The sequence below is a fragment of the Rhamphochromis longiceps genome, linkage group LG4 (assembly GCF_057381845.1).
Source record: "Rhamphochromis longiceps isolate RC_006_pf linkage group LG4, R_longiceps_female_GT1.1, whole genome shotgun sequence".
Classification (NCBI taxonomy): domain Eukaryota; kingdom Metazoa; phylum Chordata; class Actinopteri; order Cichliformes; family Cichlidae; genus Rhamphochromis; species Rhamphochromis longiceps.
The window spans coordinates 28,306,354-28,322,011 of record NC_140560.1 but is presented as its reverse complement, the minus strand read 5'-3'; the positions used below and the strand labels follow the sequence as shown (position 1 = coordinate 28,322,011).

The window sequence follows — 15,658 nt, the reverse complement described above, 5'->3', positions numbered from 1 at the left end:
GACTTTCGAAATGTGAACTTTTTGTGGACAAAATGACATGCAGGAAGATGTTTTTCCACGTTCCTAAAAAGCTCCTCCTACTACTCTCCCATATTTTTTATCATCTTGTTGTGCATCAGTGTTGAATCCCCACTGTGGGCTGTCATAACATGCTGTGCCTGCCCTCTACCAGTTCTGTTTATCATCTCTATTTTTCCCCGTCCCACGCTGTTTGACATGCATATTTCTTGATCCCACAAGTGACATTATTAATCCAGAGTGCAGTTGTCCACTCCTCCACAGCATGCATTGACCTCACAGTCAAGCGCAGCGCTGCCACAGCATCATGTCTTTGCAGCGTCGCCTTGACACGAAATCGTTTTGGCTCACATGCAATCCTTCCTGGATCCACTGAGACACACACAACTTCCCACAATTAGTCTAATCCGCTCCTATCTCATTTCCTGTTAGCGTTTTTCTAGCTGCGGAAAGGCAAAGACGACTAGCAAAGATGTTTTTGGACGTCCCCTCTTTAAATTTCTCTTATACATTCCCTTTAGTTTTGATTTTTATTGGGGGTTTACTGGGAATCTAGAAAGAAACAAACACTGTAAATATGTCATTTTGCAAAAACACCTCAAGGAATAATCACTCATTTAAAAATCAAATCATCCCACTATGTGTTCTTGTCATTGTTATTTAGTGCAGCAAGGGTCCCTGCGCACACACACACACACACACACACACACACACACACACACACACACACACACGCTATTTCTCATAAAAATGTGCCAACTCAAAATTCATCACAGCCTGTTTTGATCAGCTTCCTATTGGTTGCCAGTAAATGTTTTGGTCCCAGGCCAAGTGAATTTCCCCAGCATAAGAAATATTGATTATTACCACGTTTAAAAGTTGTTCCCTCTGGTGTCGTGTTGCAATTTGAGTCTTCTGTGAACACAACACAGTGACCTAGCAAGGGTTAACGCAGGCACCACTGTGTTCCCTCCTTCTGACGTTGAGTGAGCGCTCACACATACTTACACACACTTTCTCCACTGAGGCCGGCAGAGAGACGGAGAGAGAGCGAGCCAGCTGTCGTCCTCTCAGCGCTGGCTCTTTCCTCCCTCTCGCTGACTCCCGTGTTCTCCACTGGCCTCATCACCACATGGGACTCCAGACCTGGCCACCAATCGAACTACAACTTTTCCCTATGGCGTGCCTTGACGTGGAGACCCCTTCCATCTGCAGGGGTAAATTCAAATCAGGTACTGCTTCTTTCTTTCTTTTTTTTCTAACCAGAAAGCTTTGTTGTAATGTAATGTTAATCCCCTGCCTTCGGAAGCAGAGGGGGGGATTGTTGTGATGGACACACAGCCATAACAGGAAATGACAGTAAAAGATCATGATCGTGACTCAAGTGGAGCATCACTTCTTTTGAATTCTGATGAATTTGTTTAAGTAGAAAGTAATTACCCATCGCTTTAAATTACCTGTGTTCAAACTGGCACTCTGTAGGATCACTATTATAAGGTATTACCTCACAGAAGCATGACTTCACTCTTGTAATGCGCATACACAATGAAGTTACTTCAACTGAAGTGCAGTAGTTGGATATGCTGCTAATCAGGATTCTGATCATTATTTGCATGTTTTTATCTTCCTGGTTTGCATTCATCACCAGGACATTCCTCTAAGCAAGTGGCCTCTGCCAGTAAAACACAAAATACCTGTCTTGTTAGTGATTTATAGGCTTTGTTTGGCAATGTGAGAAAAAAAAACCTTTGCAAATACCAAAAGTTTATAGGGCATCCAACATAGCGTGTTTTGCATGCTACGTTTTAATACTGTGAGCAGAGAATCACACTCAAATGAAAACAGTGTATTATACTGGATTTATGCAAAAGAAGTATATATATAAGTTTTTCCACTAGAACTATTCTTGCTGCTTTTACAAAAATCATTATTCATTACCTGACTAAGTATATCTCTTTCTTCATAGATTCAGATCACTTTGCCAGGACAGAGTAATAATCTGACACTAATCTGACCAAATCCTAACAAAGTAAATGCTGGGGAAAGAGTATGTTTGTGTGGGATGATGCTGATACCGATATTAGGAGTTAGTCTGAGACTTTAATGTGTCTGTCTTTAAAAAAAAATCACAATCTTTGCAGGTTTGGCATTTAGCCAAAATGTGTTTCCTTGAATTTTACTCCTTTGCTAAAAAAAAAAAAAAAAATACAACAAGCTTGACAGGAAGCAGAAGTTTGTGCTTCTGCTTCACTTCACATCATATTTTCGCCTGTGTATTTATACACTTTAAAACTCAAACAACTGGCTTCCACACAGTCATTCTGCTTTTTTCACTGTCATTGGATGAAACCTTAAAAAAACTTTTGCCATTTAAAATGTGGGATAATGTTATTAAAAGGCTTTTCTTTCCCATATAAAGCGAGAAACCTGGTTGCCCTGACACCTAATCGTGGCAGAAAGGAAGCAATATTTTTTTACTTTCTTATTATTAATATGATTCTGGCTTTTTTCACTGAGGCAAAATAATACAAAAATTAAAAAATAATGTAAAATTGAGATACTGAGATAGTCTTGCTGATGAATTCTCTGCATTGCTAAACGTAGGATGTACGTGTTTTATTATCGATAAGTTTGCAGGTATTTTTTTTCCAAGGATTGAAGTCAGCCTTTAAGTTTCTAGGCTCCACACAAAGGCATGGAAGGAAAATCAAAATGACATTTTTGATAGACTAATTTTATTTCAATATTCATGATGCATTCCATCATAAATGCCTCAAATGCTGTTAAAGTGGGACTCTGTTTGGAGAATTCTGTATTTATAACTGCAAAATCAACATAAGCCAGCATGAGTCTCTTTCTAAACTAAATTCAGCTTTGGCCACACCAGTTTTTATTTGTATTGTTTCAGAGGTCTGATGGGAGACCCCCATGGATGATTTGCTGAGAACAACATTACATCAGTAGACAAGGATTTGAGCCGAGCCCCCTCTCTATGTTTCTCCAAAACCTCTGTTTACGCTTTGCTGGTGAGCAGGAGAGCGGAGCCAGTTTGCATCACGGAGAAGGTTAGCCAGGGTTCAGGTTGAACCAAAGATGACACCGAGTGATGAGGAGGACCCGGCATGAGTTGTAACCCCATACTACCATACCTCAAATTAAAAATTGCATTCTCTGTCAGAGCTAGGAGGCACTTTTTGATATTATTCATATGATGTAGTATGCACTCTTCTCTTGCTTGTGGCATTTTCTACAATCTTCCGTTATGATCCATCTCTGGCTGACCATAAACCCCTCTGGCCTGTGTTTGTAATAGGAAACACAGCAGGCAGAGCAGGCACACTGTGTTCTCTGTCCTGCAGTGGATGGGCTGCTATGAGAGTGGCCTCGGCCTTCCACCCTTTGCCTCGGTTCTTGTCACTCCGCGTTCCCTTGCCCACCAGTAGAAGCCCATGAACATCCCCTCGTCTCTGCGTACGAATGCAGAGCCCACCCCCTTAACTACCCCCAAATTTCATGGTTCCCAGGCCTTGTTCTCACAGCTGCCCAGTTTATTTTTGCTAGCGTGAGTCACAGAGGCCCGTTCAGAAGCAGTGCCTTTCCCAGGAGAGTTGAGCAGGTCTGCCTTGTATTTGTGTGTGTTTGTGTATGAGTGGGAGCTGCCCCCCACCCCCCAAAAATGCCCCTGAGTAGATCGAGCTAAAGTTAACTTCACTTTACTACGAGGGTGACAATAAAGGCCTCACGTATCTCACCACCGCCACTTCATTCGTTCCCATCACCCATCGCCTTCTGTTCAGACTTTTTTTTTTTTTGCCTGCACTGAATTTCGGCGTTCTACTGAAATAACATGTCCACGCTCACGTGTTTATAAATGTTTAAACAACGTCTTACTACAGTTTATATTTTTGGGGAAATAAAACCGAAGATCATCCAAGTGCTATATGCAGAGCTCGCATGCAAGACTCAACAATTTCTGTTGGAAGATAGTCATGTCTTTGATGTTCCACAGTAACATGACTGGTCACTTCTTATCCATCCAAAGCAAGATTAGTTTTTAAAAACAATTTATTAAACAGACACAAGTTACTTGGCTCTCAGTGGTGTCATGACCAGCTCAAGTTTTCCTCATTATTGTAACTGCAGGTCTGACATTAATCCCTCTTTTATCTGTTTGTGTTCTTCTCTGTAGTTACTTTATTTCCTCAGCGCATTTGCAACCCACACAGAGATATTGCCTCTCACTGGGAAGGCTGTCAGCCAATCACACTGTTTGCGTGTTGTAAAATGTGTGGTACTCCTCACAACCCCTGAGCTAAAACCATACAGGAAGAGTACAGAATGTCTGTGGTGGTGAACGGGGTTTACAGTTGAGCCCTTCGGGCAGCGTATTGATTGAGAAATAATAAGTGCCTTGTTTTATTTGAAGTCTTGCAGGTTTCGCAGTTCAAAGCCAGAAGGGATGGTTGTTAGGTGACTCAGTCAAACTGGTTCTGAATGGTAAAAGTTTAACCCTGACTCTGTGTCTCCGCTTTCTCATAGTCCTGCAGCTCTGTCTGCAGCAGAGGAGAACTCGGGAGCAACTTGTGGACCAAGGCATCATGCCGCGTGAGTATTTTTACTACATAAGACAACAGTGAACATCACCAACAGTGTTAATAAGAAATAAAAAATTTATAGCTAGCAAAATATTCTGTTTTTATTTCTCCCAAATTAACAGGCTCTATTAGCAAATAGCTGGTGAACATAGGGGATCATGAAGCAACTCAAAATACAGAATTTATTGTGGTATTTTTTTGTGCTTTTATTTGATAATTTAATAAATCAAATCTAGTGGGAGCTGCAAGAGTAGAGCCTACCCAATCAGGATAGTTTTTCTGAGCATGCACATCTGGAAGGAGACCCAGGGGTAGGTTTTGAATGTACTGGAGAGATAATATAGCTCAGCTTACCTTAGGAAAGTGTCCTACAAAATGTTGCTGGGTAGAAGGACATCCAGTATACACTGCTTATCATGAATCCTCTGTAATGATTGGATAAGTGGAAGAAACTAGACTGAGGGATGGATGGATGGATTTAAATGGAGCCCATTAGTGTGAAATAATGAGTTTCTTTAACTACAAGTAATTTGAGCCAAACGCTCAGGCTTCAGACTGTTTTCAGGACGTTTCTATTCTTGACTGTGTGTGATGTCAAAGAGATGGAATATCCCTTGACAGGCATACAAGTGTGAGTACAGAAATTCCGGCTGAACCTGCTGATCAAACCTCAAATTTACCAGGGGCAGCCAATCAGAAGAAAGTTGGTATGAATTGAGGGTGGCACTGAAGAGAGAGGAGCTAAAACGACTTGTTTGAGACAGTGGAAGAACTGAGGAGCTGCACCAAAGCCTAATACAGGATCAATGAGGATTATTTTGACTTATAAATCATGCAAAGCCACTTTAGTAGAGTCCAAGAATCGAGAATATGGATTTCAGAGTTAATATAATAGATCCTCTTTGTACATCAAACTGCTTTATTTTATAAGGGCTGTTTTATAGAATTATGTCAGAGGCTGAAATCGCTTCACTGTGCTTGAAAACCTGGTGAAAATGGTTGGAATATATAACAGATAAATGACACACTGGTGTCAAAGCTGGAGTGGCTTTCTCCGCTTTAATACCATCCACATCCATCCTTTGATCCAGCAGAGGTGGAGCTGACTCGGTCCCTGTTTTACCTCCCTCCAGCAAGCCTTTTGTTTAGGAGTACAGTCAATAAAAGATGAGCTGAAACTGTGACAGAATCCCACTGAGAGCTGGAAAGACAGAAAGGGAAAAAGATGGACATCTTCCTCTTTATCTAGTTCTGTCATGAAAAGCCCCCTGTAGTCAAGTTTTCAGGTCCTCTCTGGCTCCACGCGGCCTCATGAGTCAGCGGCTGGGCCTTCAGTGGAGGTCAGACGCCCCCCCATCTCCTCTGCGGCCTGGCCAAGCGTAGCCTGCACACAAGCCTCCCAGGCCATTCTCCATAGCAATCTGCCTCTCCTACACTTAGAGGCTTATGATAGGTATGCAGTGAGGTTTTGGTCATGAGGAATGTTTGCTTTGCTCCTCTGACACACTCCTCAGAGCACCCCCCAGGCAGAGTGTCCTTAAACCAAACAATGTTCGTCATAGCAGAGGTGACTCGCCGGTGAGCCAGACCTCGTCTGAAGCTCAACAAGTTTACTCGGTCAGATCAGAAATTAGGACGGAATAATCGTTGTTTGAGTCAGCTAAACTGACACTTCCTGTCAGACACCCGCCCACGAGCTGCTGATTATTAATGACACGCCATTGCATGCCAAAAAGGAGACAAAATAATAAACAATGACATGAAACTGGACGACCCTAGAGTGTGAAAATAGTTTTTTGGCATATTTGGGAATAAAGATGCATTTTATCTCCCTTCTTTTCTTCTTTATATCTGCTTACACTGTTTGTAACAAATGTGTATTTGTAGTTTAGATTTTTTTTACATATGTGTTGTCCATAATTTTAAACACTTTATGTCGGCATACAGTACGTTATTGGTACTTTTGAGAAAACTGCTTGATAACTTTAAAAGACTTTTTAATGAGGGCCATTATGAAAAGTATATGTTTTAGAAATACTGAGATTTCCTGTGGTATTATACTTATGCTGTTACACCGTCATTTCTGTTGTTGTGGAGTACAATCTTATCACTAAGAGGCTTGCTACATAAACATACTTTGTCATGATATCAAAGGCAGACAAAGGGGAAACTATTTGGGATTAGAAAGAAAGAATGCAAAAAGACGTCAGTCTTAAAATCAAAGGAACATTCGTGTGTGTGAAATTAGCCTGTATTAAACAAGAAAATGTATTGATTTCTTATGGATTTCTCTTCTCGTAGCCCTAAAAGCACCTGCTGCCTTCCATGAGCAGATTCGCAGCCTGGAGAGAGCCAGGGTAAGCCAACAATGAATGCACTCTAGCCTGCAGATGATCACAATCCTGTACCCAGAGTATTTTCTTATTTTTTTTCTTTTCTTAAACAGACTGGGACCTTCCTGAAGCACAAACTCTGCAGCCGACCCGGACGTTCTGAGCTGGTCCGCATGCACATCCTACAAGGTAATCATCCGGGGGTGTTTTCTTACTGGGCAAGAGTGTTGAGATAAGAGAGATGATTACCTTTGTGTTTAACAAAGCTATAACCACACGCATGGCTTTTGTGAGGTCTGGCTCAGTCTGCTGTGAGGCAGTATGATAAAGCAGTTTGAGAGACTGACTGATACTGGCCAGATCACAGATGAACATCCTCTTTGTGTTTATCAGAGACACATGCAGAGCCCTCCCTGCAGGCCACACAAATGAAGCTGAAGAGGGCCAGACTGACTGATGATCTCAATGAGAAGATCGCCCAGAGGCCCGGACCCATGGAGCTGGTGGAGAAGAACATCCTGCCTGTGGAGGTTAATAATGGTAGAGCCTCATTGTTATTATTATATCTGTTCACCACTTACAGTGAGTGCAGCGAAGGTAATTCAAACCAGCTGTGCAGCACATCTGGTGGATTTTTATCTATTTTTAATGATGTATTATCTTTGTTTGGGAAGCAAAGGCCTGCTGTGAGAAAGGTCTCCCCGTTTAATTACAGCAGTAAAACTGTGATAATGCTAATACTGATAAGCTGGCCCTCACTGAAAAAACTGTAGCTTGTTTTTTATGACATTTACGTCGAAATATCTCAGCAGGGCAGTCTCAGCTTACATCTCTAAACTATAGTCAGAGATTTTTGCTCTATTTGCATTATTTTTATTTATCCTTGAAATAAATAATAACCAGTGCTTGCTTATTTTTTGATCCTGTGCCACAGGTGGTAGCAAGGTGGATCGTGCGAAGACACCTGACACTTCGGACGTGTACAACTTTGATGAGGACAGCAGCGATGCCTTTTCACCGCAACGTCCTGCAAGCCAACACTCTCCCAGCTCTACATCGGCCTCGCCGCGGGAGTCTGAAGAAGCCACTCTTATGTTAAAAACGACCATACAGGTACAACAACACCAGTATCAGACGACCAAAAACCTAGGTTACTTAAGTTGCTACATACAGCACATCAGCTGTGTTTTAGTAGTTTTCCATGCTCATTTTTCAAGTGTTTATCAGCCTATTTTGGGTCATATTTTCTTCCTTTTCATAGGTGGCATGATAGTTAGCAGGTGTTTCAGCTTTGCTGTTCTTACTGAGGGGCTCATGTGATTTTGCTCTCTCTTTACTTTTCTTAGCACTCCCCGCCACCCAGCTCACAGTCTGCATCAGATTTAAACAACCCTATGCCCACCGGTGAGCAACAAAGCAACCCACAATCAACTCAACCTCAACCTGTCACCACTGTCGTCACCTGTGTTACACCGGGGCCAGTTCTTGTGAAGGTGACTTTTCTCTTAGTCATTTTAATGTGATCTTACAGCTAAAGTTAGATTAGTGATGCTTTTTAAAATCCTCTGAGGTCTTAAATCATCATCATCATATGTAACCGTAACCAATAACACTATCATATAAAAACATGAGATTTTTGGCTGTGGGAAAATAGTTTCCAAAGTCTTGGCAATCTGACCTTCAAAATAACTATCTGTATTTCCCCTAAAAACCCAATCTTCTTTATTTTTCTAAAAATAATAATAATAATAAGTTTATGGTTACTTGTCATTGTTGTCGTGTAGTTTATACGCAGCTGTTGCAGTGTTGACCTCTGGCTCTGTTTTCCTGACTTATTTTCTTCATCTGTGTGTTTGATTTATTTTGTCTGCTTCCTTTGAAAATGTGACGAGAGACACAATGTCAGAGTCTGTTATTTCTCATGCTAAAAGTTACATCAGTTTTGGCTCAGACAAAAAAAATTCAGCATTTAGCTGGAGTTGAGCGCAGGTCAAAGAGCAAGGGTTAAAGTTATTTCACCCATCCAGAGGTTTAAATCTGTGCCACAGTTTGTCTATTTTTAGGGTCAAATGACAGGCCGGCCCTCCTCATCGTGGCTAAGCTGTGAATCAAAGAACGGGAGTGAAGCTATAACTTATCCATTTATCATAATGCAGTTATCCTCAGAGTATAAGCTAAACTCTCCCTCCCTTTGAACATAATAAGGGAGTGAGTTTGACAAACTGGAAAGTGAGTGCTTGTTTAACCCGGCCCGAGTTTCTGATTTCATTGCTAGAACCTGCTGCTCTTGTGCCAAGCCATTTTCATGAGTACTACATCCTGTAATTGCAGGTGGTAAAACAATAAGTGTAACATTTCCACTACCCGTTTCCTCATCCTGCTGTTCTCATCGAGTGTCAGAGCAATGTTAATGTTAAAGTTATAAAAGTACCGTATCAGTTCCAACTCTTACAGTGTTGGTACTGGCAGTGCAAACTGTCTTCCCTGATAAAGTTAACTGGACTGGCCTGAGATCAGTCATGAGGAAAGAATATCCTCCACATGGTCCTCTCTGGTCTTATGTACCCCTTTTTTGTGTGTGTTGTGCTCTGCAGCAAAGCTTGGCTAAGCCTCCTGCTGAAAAAAGCCGCAGCAAAAAGAGCAAAGAGCCCAAACCACGAGTGAAGAAGTTGAAGTACCATCAGTATATTCCCCCGGACCAGAAACAAGAGCTTAATGACGTGCCAATGGACTCTGCTTACGCCCGCCTCCTGCAGCAACAGCAGCAGTTCTTGCAGCTCCAGATCCTAAACCAGCAGAAGCAGCAACAGCAGCAGTACAATTACCAGGCCTCCAAGCTCAAGTATGGCTCCATTAAGCTTTACTTCATCGCAGTCAGGATTTTTCTTATCCTCATTACAATTACTTCAACGTTGATTTTCAAATCCTCAGTCAGACGTACGCACCTTGTTATGTAAAATGTAATAACTGTTATCACGGTTTAATCACAGCTGCTTTTTGTCTCAATTACTCTGCATTTCCTGCTCGCAGCTTCCTACACAGAAGGTGCTCATTATGAAAAATGGATTAAAGAAAAAATCCCTCTCTCATCTGCACTCCCTTTTCTTGACATCTTATTACAGCAGACCAACAACTGAGGTACAAACCAGCTGTTCTAACATTGCTTTTAGTGGAAACGCTGCGTCTGCCCCTTTGCAGCTCCACCACATGAACCGCAAGCCGGATCACTTACCAGCTAATCTGGACGAGATGAAGGTGACGCACTGCAGCCTGCGCAGCCTGATTGTATCATGCATATATGATTGCTGCAGAGGTGAACGAGCTGAGTGTTGTGCAGCTGTTTTACAAGTCTTTTATCTTTGCAGGTAGCTGAGCTGAAAATGGAATTAAAACTCAGATCTTTGCCTGTTTCTGGGACCAAGACTGAGCTGATCGAGAGGCTAAAGCTGTATCAGGAGAACTCTAGCATCCAGACTGCTGCTCCCATCGATGCAGCAATCTCACAGTCAGAAACTCCTAAATTAACCCCACCAGTGTCCCCTATTGCTTCTAGAGTCTCTAATCTGGGCATAGAAGATAATAGTACAGCAGACAGTCCAACAAAACTGCTTTCAGATGCTCCAGCCCATCATGCTCCCTGCATGAGCTCCCCACAGAGTGCGCCACATGAGGAGTGTCCCATGGACACAAAATCCCACGAGCAGGACTCTGAAAAGGACAAACGGCTACATGAAAAGGAGCGTCAGATTAAGGAACTAATGAGGAAGCTGGAGCAGGAGCAGAGGCTGGTGGAGGAACTGAAGATGCAATTGGAGGTGGAGAAAAGGAGTCAACAGGGAGACTCTCCATCTCAGCTCAGTCCTCTGCTTCCTGTGCAGGTCAAAGAGGAACGCATGACTCCGTCAAACTGCACTGCATCCTGCAGCTCTCCTGGTCTGCCAGTACTGGTCAAACAGGAAGAGCCTGCAGATCAGAGCCACGTAGCCAGTCAAAATCAATTCATTCTCGGTCACCAGACCATCACACAGTCTGAATCCCGTCAGCCTGCGCAGGCCGGAGCTCAGATCCTACTGCCCGCATCCCTTCCTGCCTCAGCAGCCACTATCCAGCTCCCCACCAAAGGCATTGCATTACACACAGGCCTTATCCAGGCTTCTGGATCGGTGCCACAGAAAACAGAGGCCTCAGCAGCAATACATCAGCAATGCAGTACTCAAACCCAGCCACTGGCAAAGGTAAGAAAAAAAGCTACGCTGCTTCTACAGACTGCCTCAGCCTGTCTCCCCATTCATCACCACTATCAGCTGTGACTTTGTGCTCACTTTAGTCTCCTTGTAGGAACTGGAAACGTATCAATGCGTATGTATGCGCGCCTGAAATCATAAATCCAGTATTGTGCTGTGTAAACACAAGATAACATCATAAATGTTCTGCCATGTTTTTCATGGCACTGCATAATATATCACGTAACTAATTTAACAGTCAGTTAAGCGCTACCATGGCTAATGCGCCTTCCTTCATGCTACGGTAATAACAGGCCTCTGCTGAGTGGTGGCATCTTTCACTCCGCACATCAAAAGAAAGCCTGTGGAAACATGGGTTACTGGAGCAGGTGCTGAGTGAGAGCTGACCATCGTGCCCTCATCGCTCCCAGTCATTCCTCTGCTCTGAGTCCGACATGCAGGCAGAATTAGTAACAGAACCCGCTGCTTAACTCAACCGCAGCTCTCATGGTTTACCCTGCAAACAGTGCCGTCATAGGTAGATGAAACATTGTCATCCTCCGGCTGGAGAGGGGCTGAAGAAATTTAATTTAAGATGTCTTTGCGTAAAAGTGAATGATCCACAGTGGGTTTTCTTTCAGGTTTCCACAGTTCTCATGCAGCTGCACTGCTACTTTAACCAAACTCCCTGAGAGAAAGTATGTTTGATTGCACTGATGCCTCCGTGCTGACCTCTTCAATTCTCTGTGCAGACGTGGAGGATTAATACCGTGGCACAGAACTTTCTCAATACATTCCCAGTGAGTGGATGCACTGCAGGAGCTTCTTCAGGCCAGGCTCTTCCCAAAGGACCTACAAATAAGGTGGAGATTATCCTTATGTTCCTTCTGCTTATGTTTAATTTTTCTGTAAAGCATGCAAGAATTAATGTTATGTAGTTAGTATTTTTGTATTTGATGTTGTTTATTTCCTGTTTATTAGCCTCCCTGTTCCAGCCAGTCTCCAAACAGTTTGATCTTGCAGCATCCAAAATTCACGAACCACGTGTCAAAGTGTAAAGACCCACCGCGCTATGAGGATGCCGTTAAACAGAAACACAGCATGTTAACAGCTGTTCAGGCAAGAATCTGATACATAAATATAGCATCTCACTTGTGTCATTCAGACATGTAACGGTTTCTCTTCTCTGCAGGGTCCCACTGCGGCCAGCCAGGAGATGGATGACCTGTTTGACGTGTTGCTGGAGAGTGGTGGTGAGAATACTGGGTGTGATTTGATTATTGTGATACCTTTATGAGGTTTTAAATCTCACCATGTCCTTCTCTTCTTCTTTTTTTCCAGAGATCTCCCCCTATATTACACAGGATCCTCCCAACCTGGATAAGCTTCTTGTGGTGACAGCTAGTGTAACCACCCTTCCCATCAACACAGCTTTATCCCGCCCTCCACCCTTAGTCCAGGTAGCAAAGCCGCCTGCGTGCGTGACCTCCGACTCCCGGCTGGAAACCCTCCTGGAGGGCGCACTGCTCCCTGACACAGAACCACAAAAACTGAAGCTGATGGATGAGTTACATGCACCTGGGGACACCATGGAAGTGGATTTTAATGACAACATGTCCACCTCTGCTCTCAACATGGACAACATGGATTGGCTGGATCTCACTCTGTCTGTGCCAGCAGAGGAGGGTCACTCTTTGGATGTGTCGGTGCCAGTAGGCGTCTTCTCGTCTGACTTCCTGGACTCTAGTGAACTGCACTTGAACTGGGACTGAGTGCTGTCAAGGCGATCGTTTTTCATTGTGAGAGAAGACTGCTTTTGTTTCCATGAGACAATAAGAGCTGTTTGGATGCTTCAGCAGCCCCATTCTGCTTTCCAGAGAGATAAATCAGCTCTGTAATAATCTCATCGTGCAACATCACTTTAGAAGTTGCTGAACTGCTTCCTTTGAGGTCTCTAAATCCTCTGGTTGTATCGGGAGACAGATAAAGTTAGAGTGGTACTGGCAGTTTGAGCTGAAAGTGGAAGTAAGCTTTTAAGATTTCCATCTCAAGACACGCCGCTGATTTGTTATCAGTCTCATTTAATGTTATTGATTCCTCTTAGTCCTCTGATCTCAGTGAATGTAGAGCTTTACAGTCAGCGTGGTGTGAGCAGAAAGAGCAGGAAAATGTCCCAAATCCTGGCCACAGTGCTAACGGCCAAACAGCGAATGTAGCTGAGGGCTGCTGTGTAGTTTACTCCACCCTGTCTTGGAATGATTATCACTATCAAAACAGATTGTAAACACACAACCGCTGCACGATCCTTGTGTGTATGTGAATTGTGAAGTATAAATCAGATGTTTAATTTGAGCTGGGAGTGTGAATATGATGAAATTAGAAAAGGGGCCACAACAAGCAGCCCAGCTGCTCTGACTAAACCAAGGCCAGTATTTATTACCAAAAAAAAACCATGTTTTCCTCTCTTGCACTTTGCAAAACAGATCAAAGAGTGAAGACAAGTCTGTTATGTATCTCACCGTGCATCTGTACACACTGTCAAACATACGCGAGACAAATGCGAGCTTAAAAAAGGGAGCGAGACAGAGAAGAAGAGAGCCAGACTCTTCACTTACAGCGATGGGCGATGGACTGATTCCTAAAGGCTGAAGATGTTTGAATAATTTATTTTCATTTTTCAGTAAATAGACATCTGCGCAGCTCACAAACACACAACACCAGAGAAAAATAACAGAAGTATGATCCAGCGCTTGTTTTTGCTGCAGCATCATTTCAAAATCAAATAACCATCAGACGTTACAAGTCAGGTTGTAGTTCAGTGACATCTACTGGCCACATCTGATTTGAATCAGCTTCATACAAACAAATGGAAGACGTGCTATCCTTTTGGTTTCTGTTGTTAATAGTGACACAAACCATTATATCTTGGCAGTACAGTTTGTGTGTAATAACTGTGTCATATTGTTAAATTATTGACCACTTACTGGCAGTTTCTAAGCCACCCAAATATGGAAATAGTTGTTATGAAAATGATGCAAATTTCTATTATTTTTTTTTATTTCTTTTCCCCATCTCCTCCTTTGTGCCTCATTTGACCACCCAAGTGTCTCTCCTTAAAAAGGGGTTATGTGCTGGAATGACAAATGTTTAGTCTTTACTACACTAGCATACAAAAACCTTGCATTTGTATGATTTACACATGATGTATTTATGTTGGCTTTTTATACAAATATTAACAGTCGTTTTGTAAATACAGAGATTCTTTGGGATTTCAGTGTCTGGCTATGAGCTTCAGCACTTGCCCTTTACTGCTTGCCATTAAAAATTTACAAGGAAAGTCTGTAATTTTGAAGTTTTATTGTATTTAAAAAAGATTTGAAAATAACTAGCATGTTTAAAGTACCAAAGTATTAATGAAATATACATTTTGTTACACAGACATGCCTGAAAAATGCATTATAATACAGGGAGTGCAGAATTATTAGGCAAATGAGTATTTTGTCCACATAATCCTCTTCATGCATGTTGTCTTACTCCAAGCTGTATAGGCTCGAAAGCCTACTACCAATTAAGCATATTAGGTGATGTGCATCTCTGTAATGAGAAGGGGTGTGGTCTAATGACATCAACACCCTATATCAGGTGTGCATAATTATTAGGCAACGTCCTTTCCTTTGGCAAAATGGGTCAAAAGAAGGACTTGACAGGCTCAGAAAAGTCAAAAATAGTGAGATATCTTGCAGAGGGATGCAGCAGTCTCAAAATTGCAAAGCTTCTGAAGCGTGATCATCGAACAATCAAGCGTTTCATTCAAAATAGTCAACAGGGTCGCAAGAAGCGTGTGGAAAAACCAAGGCGCAAAATAACTGCCCATGAACTGAGAAAAGTCAAGCGTGCAGCTGCCAAGATGCCACTTGCCACCAGTTTGGCCATATTTCAGAGCTGCAACATCACTGGAGTGCCCAAAAGCACAAGGTGTGCAATACTCAGAGACATGGCCAAGGTAAGAAAGGCTGAAAGACGACCACCACTGAACAAGACACACAAGCTGAAACGTCAAGACTGGGCCAAGAAATATCTCAAGACTGATTTTTCTAAGGTTTTATGGACTGATGAAATGAGAGTGAGTCTTGATGGGCCAGATGGATGGGCCCGTGGCTGGATTGGTAAAGGGCAGAGCGTCTGACTCAGACGCCAGCAAGGTGGAGGTGGAGTACTGGTTTGGGCTGGTATCATCAAAGATGAGCTTGTGGGGCCTTTTCGGGTTGAGGATGGAGTCAAGCTCAACTCCCAGTCCTACTGCCAGTTTCTGGAAGACACCTTCTTCAAGCAGTGGTACAGGAAGAAGTCTGCATGCTTCAAGAAAAACATGATTTTCATGCAGGACAATGCTCCATCACACGCGTCCAAGTACTCCACAGCGTGGCTGGCAAGAAAGGGTATAAAAGGAGAAAAACTAATGACATGGCCACCTTGTTCACCTGATCTG

The 15,658-nt window shown here is 42.8% G+C and overlaps 1 protein-coding gene across 1 annotated transcript; it reads left to right on the top strand.

Moving 5' to 3' along the window:
* The first annotated feature begins 988 nt into the window (after nt 1-988).
* Nucleotides 989-15,654, top strand: mrtfbb (myocardin related transcription factor Bb). The gene is made up of 14 exons (XM_085404337.1): nt 989-1,250; nt 4,558-4,623; nt 6,915-6,970; nt 7,060-7,135; nt 7,340-7,486; nt 7,881-8,059; nt 8,293-8,439; nt 9,541-9,788; nt 10,069-10,201; nt 10,312-11,181; nt 11,922-12,032; nt 12,151-12,288; nt 12,362-12,422; nt 12,511-15,654. The coding sequence occupies exons 1-14, from the start codon at nt 1,151-1,153 to the stop codon at nt 12,939-12,941; spliced, it is 2,763 nt and encodes a 920-aa protein (XP_085260463.1). The 5' UTR covers nt 989-1,150; the 3' UTR covers nt 12,942-15,654.
* Nucleotides 15,655-15,658: the final 4 nt, after the last annotated feature.

Bases quoted from the DNA above. Each gene is read 5' to 3' on its own strand.
- mrtfbb (XM_085404337.1), top strand. From the start codon at position 1,151: ATGGGACTCCAGACCTGGCCACCAATCGAACTACAACTTTTCCCTATG. The intron at 8,060-8,292 runs GTACAACAACAC...TACTTTTCTTAG, and splicing joins TGTTAAAAACGACCATACAG to CACTCCCCGCCACCCAGCTC. The intron at 12,289-12,361 runs GCAAGAATCTGA...TCTTCTCTGCAG, and splicing joins GCATGTTAACAGCTGTTCAG to GGTCCCACTGCGGCCAGCCA.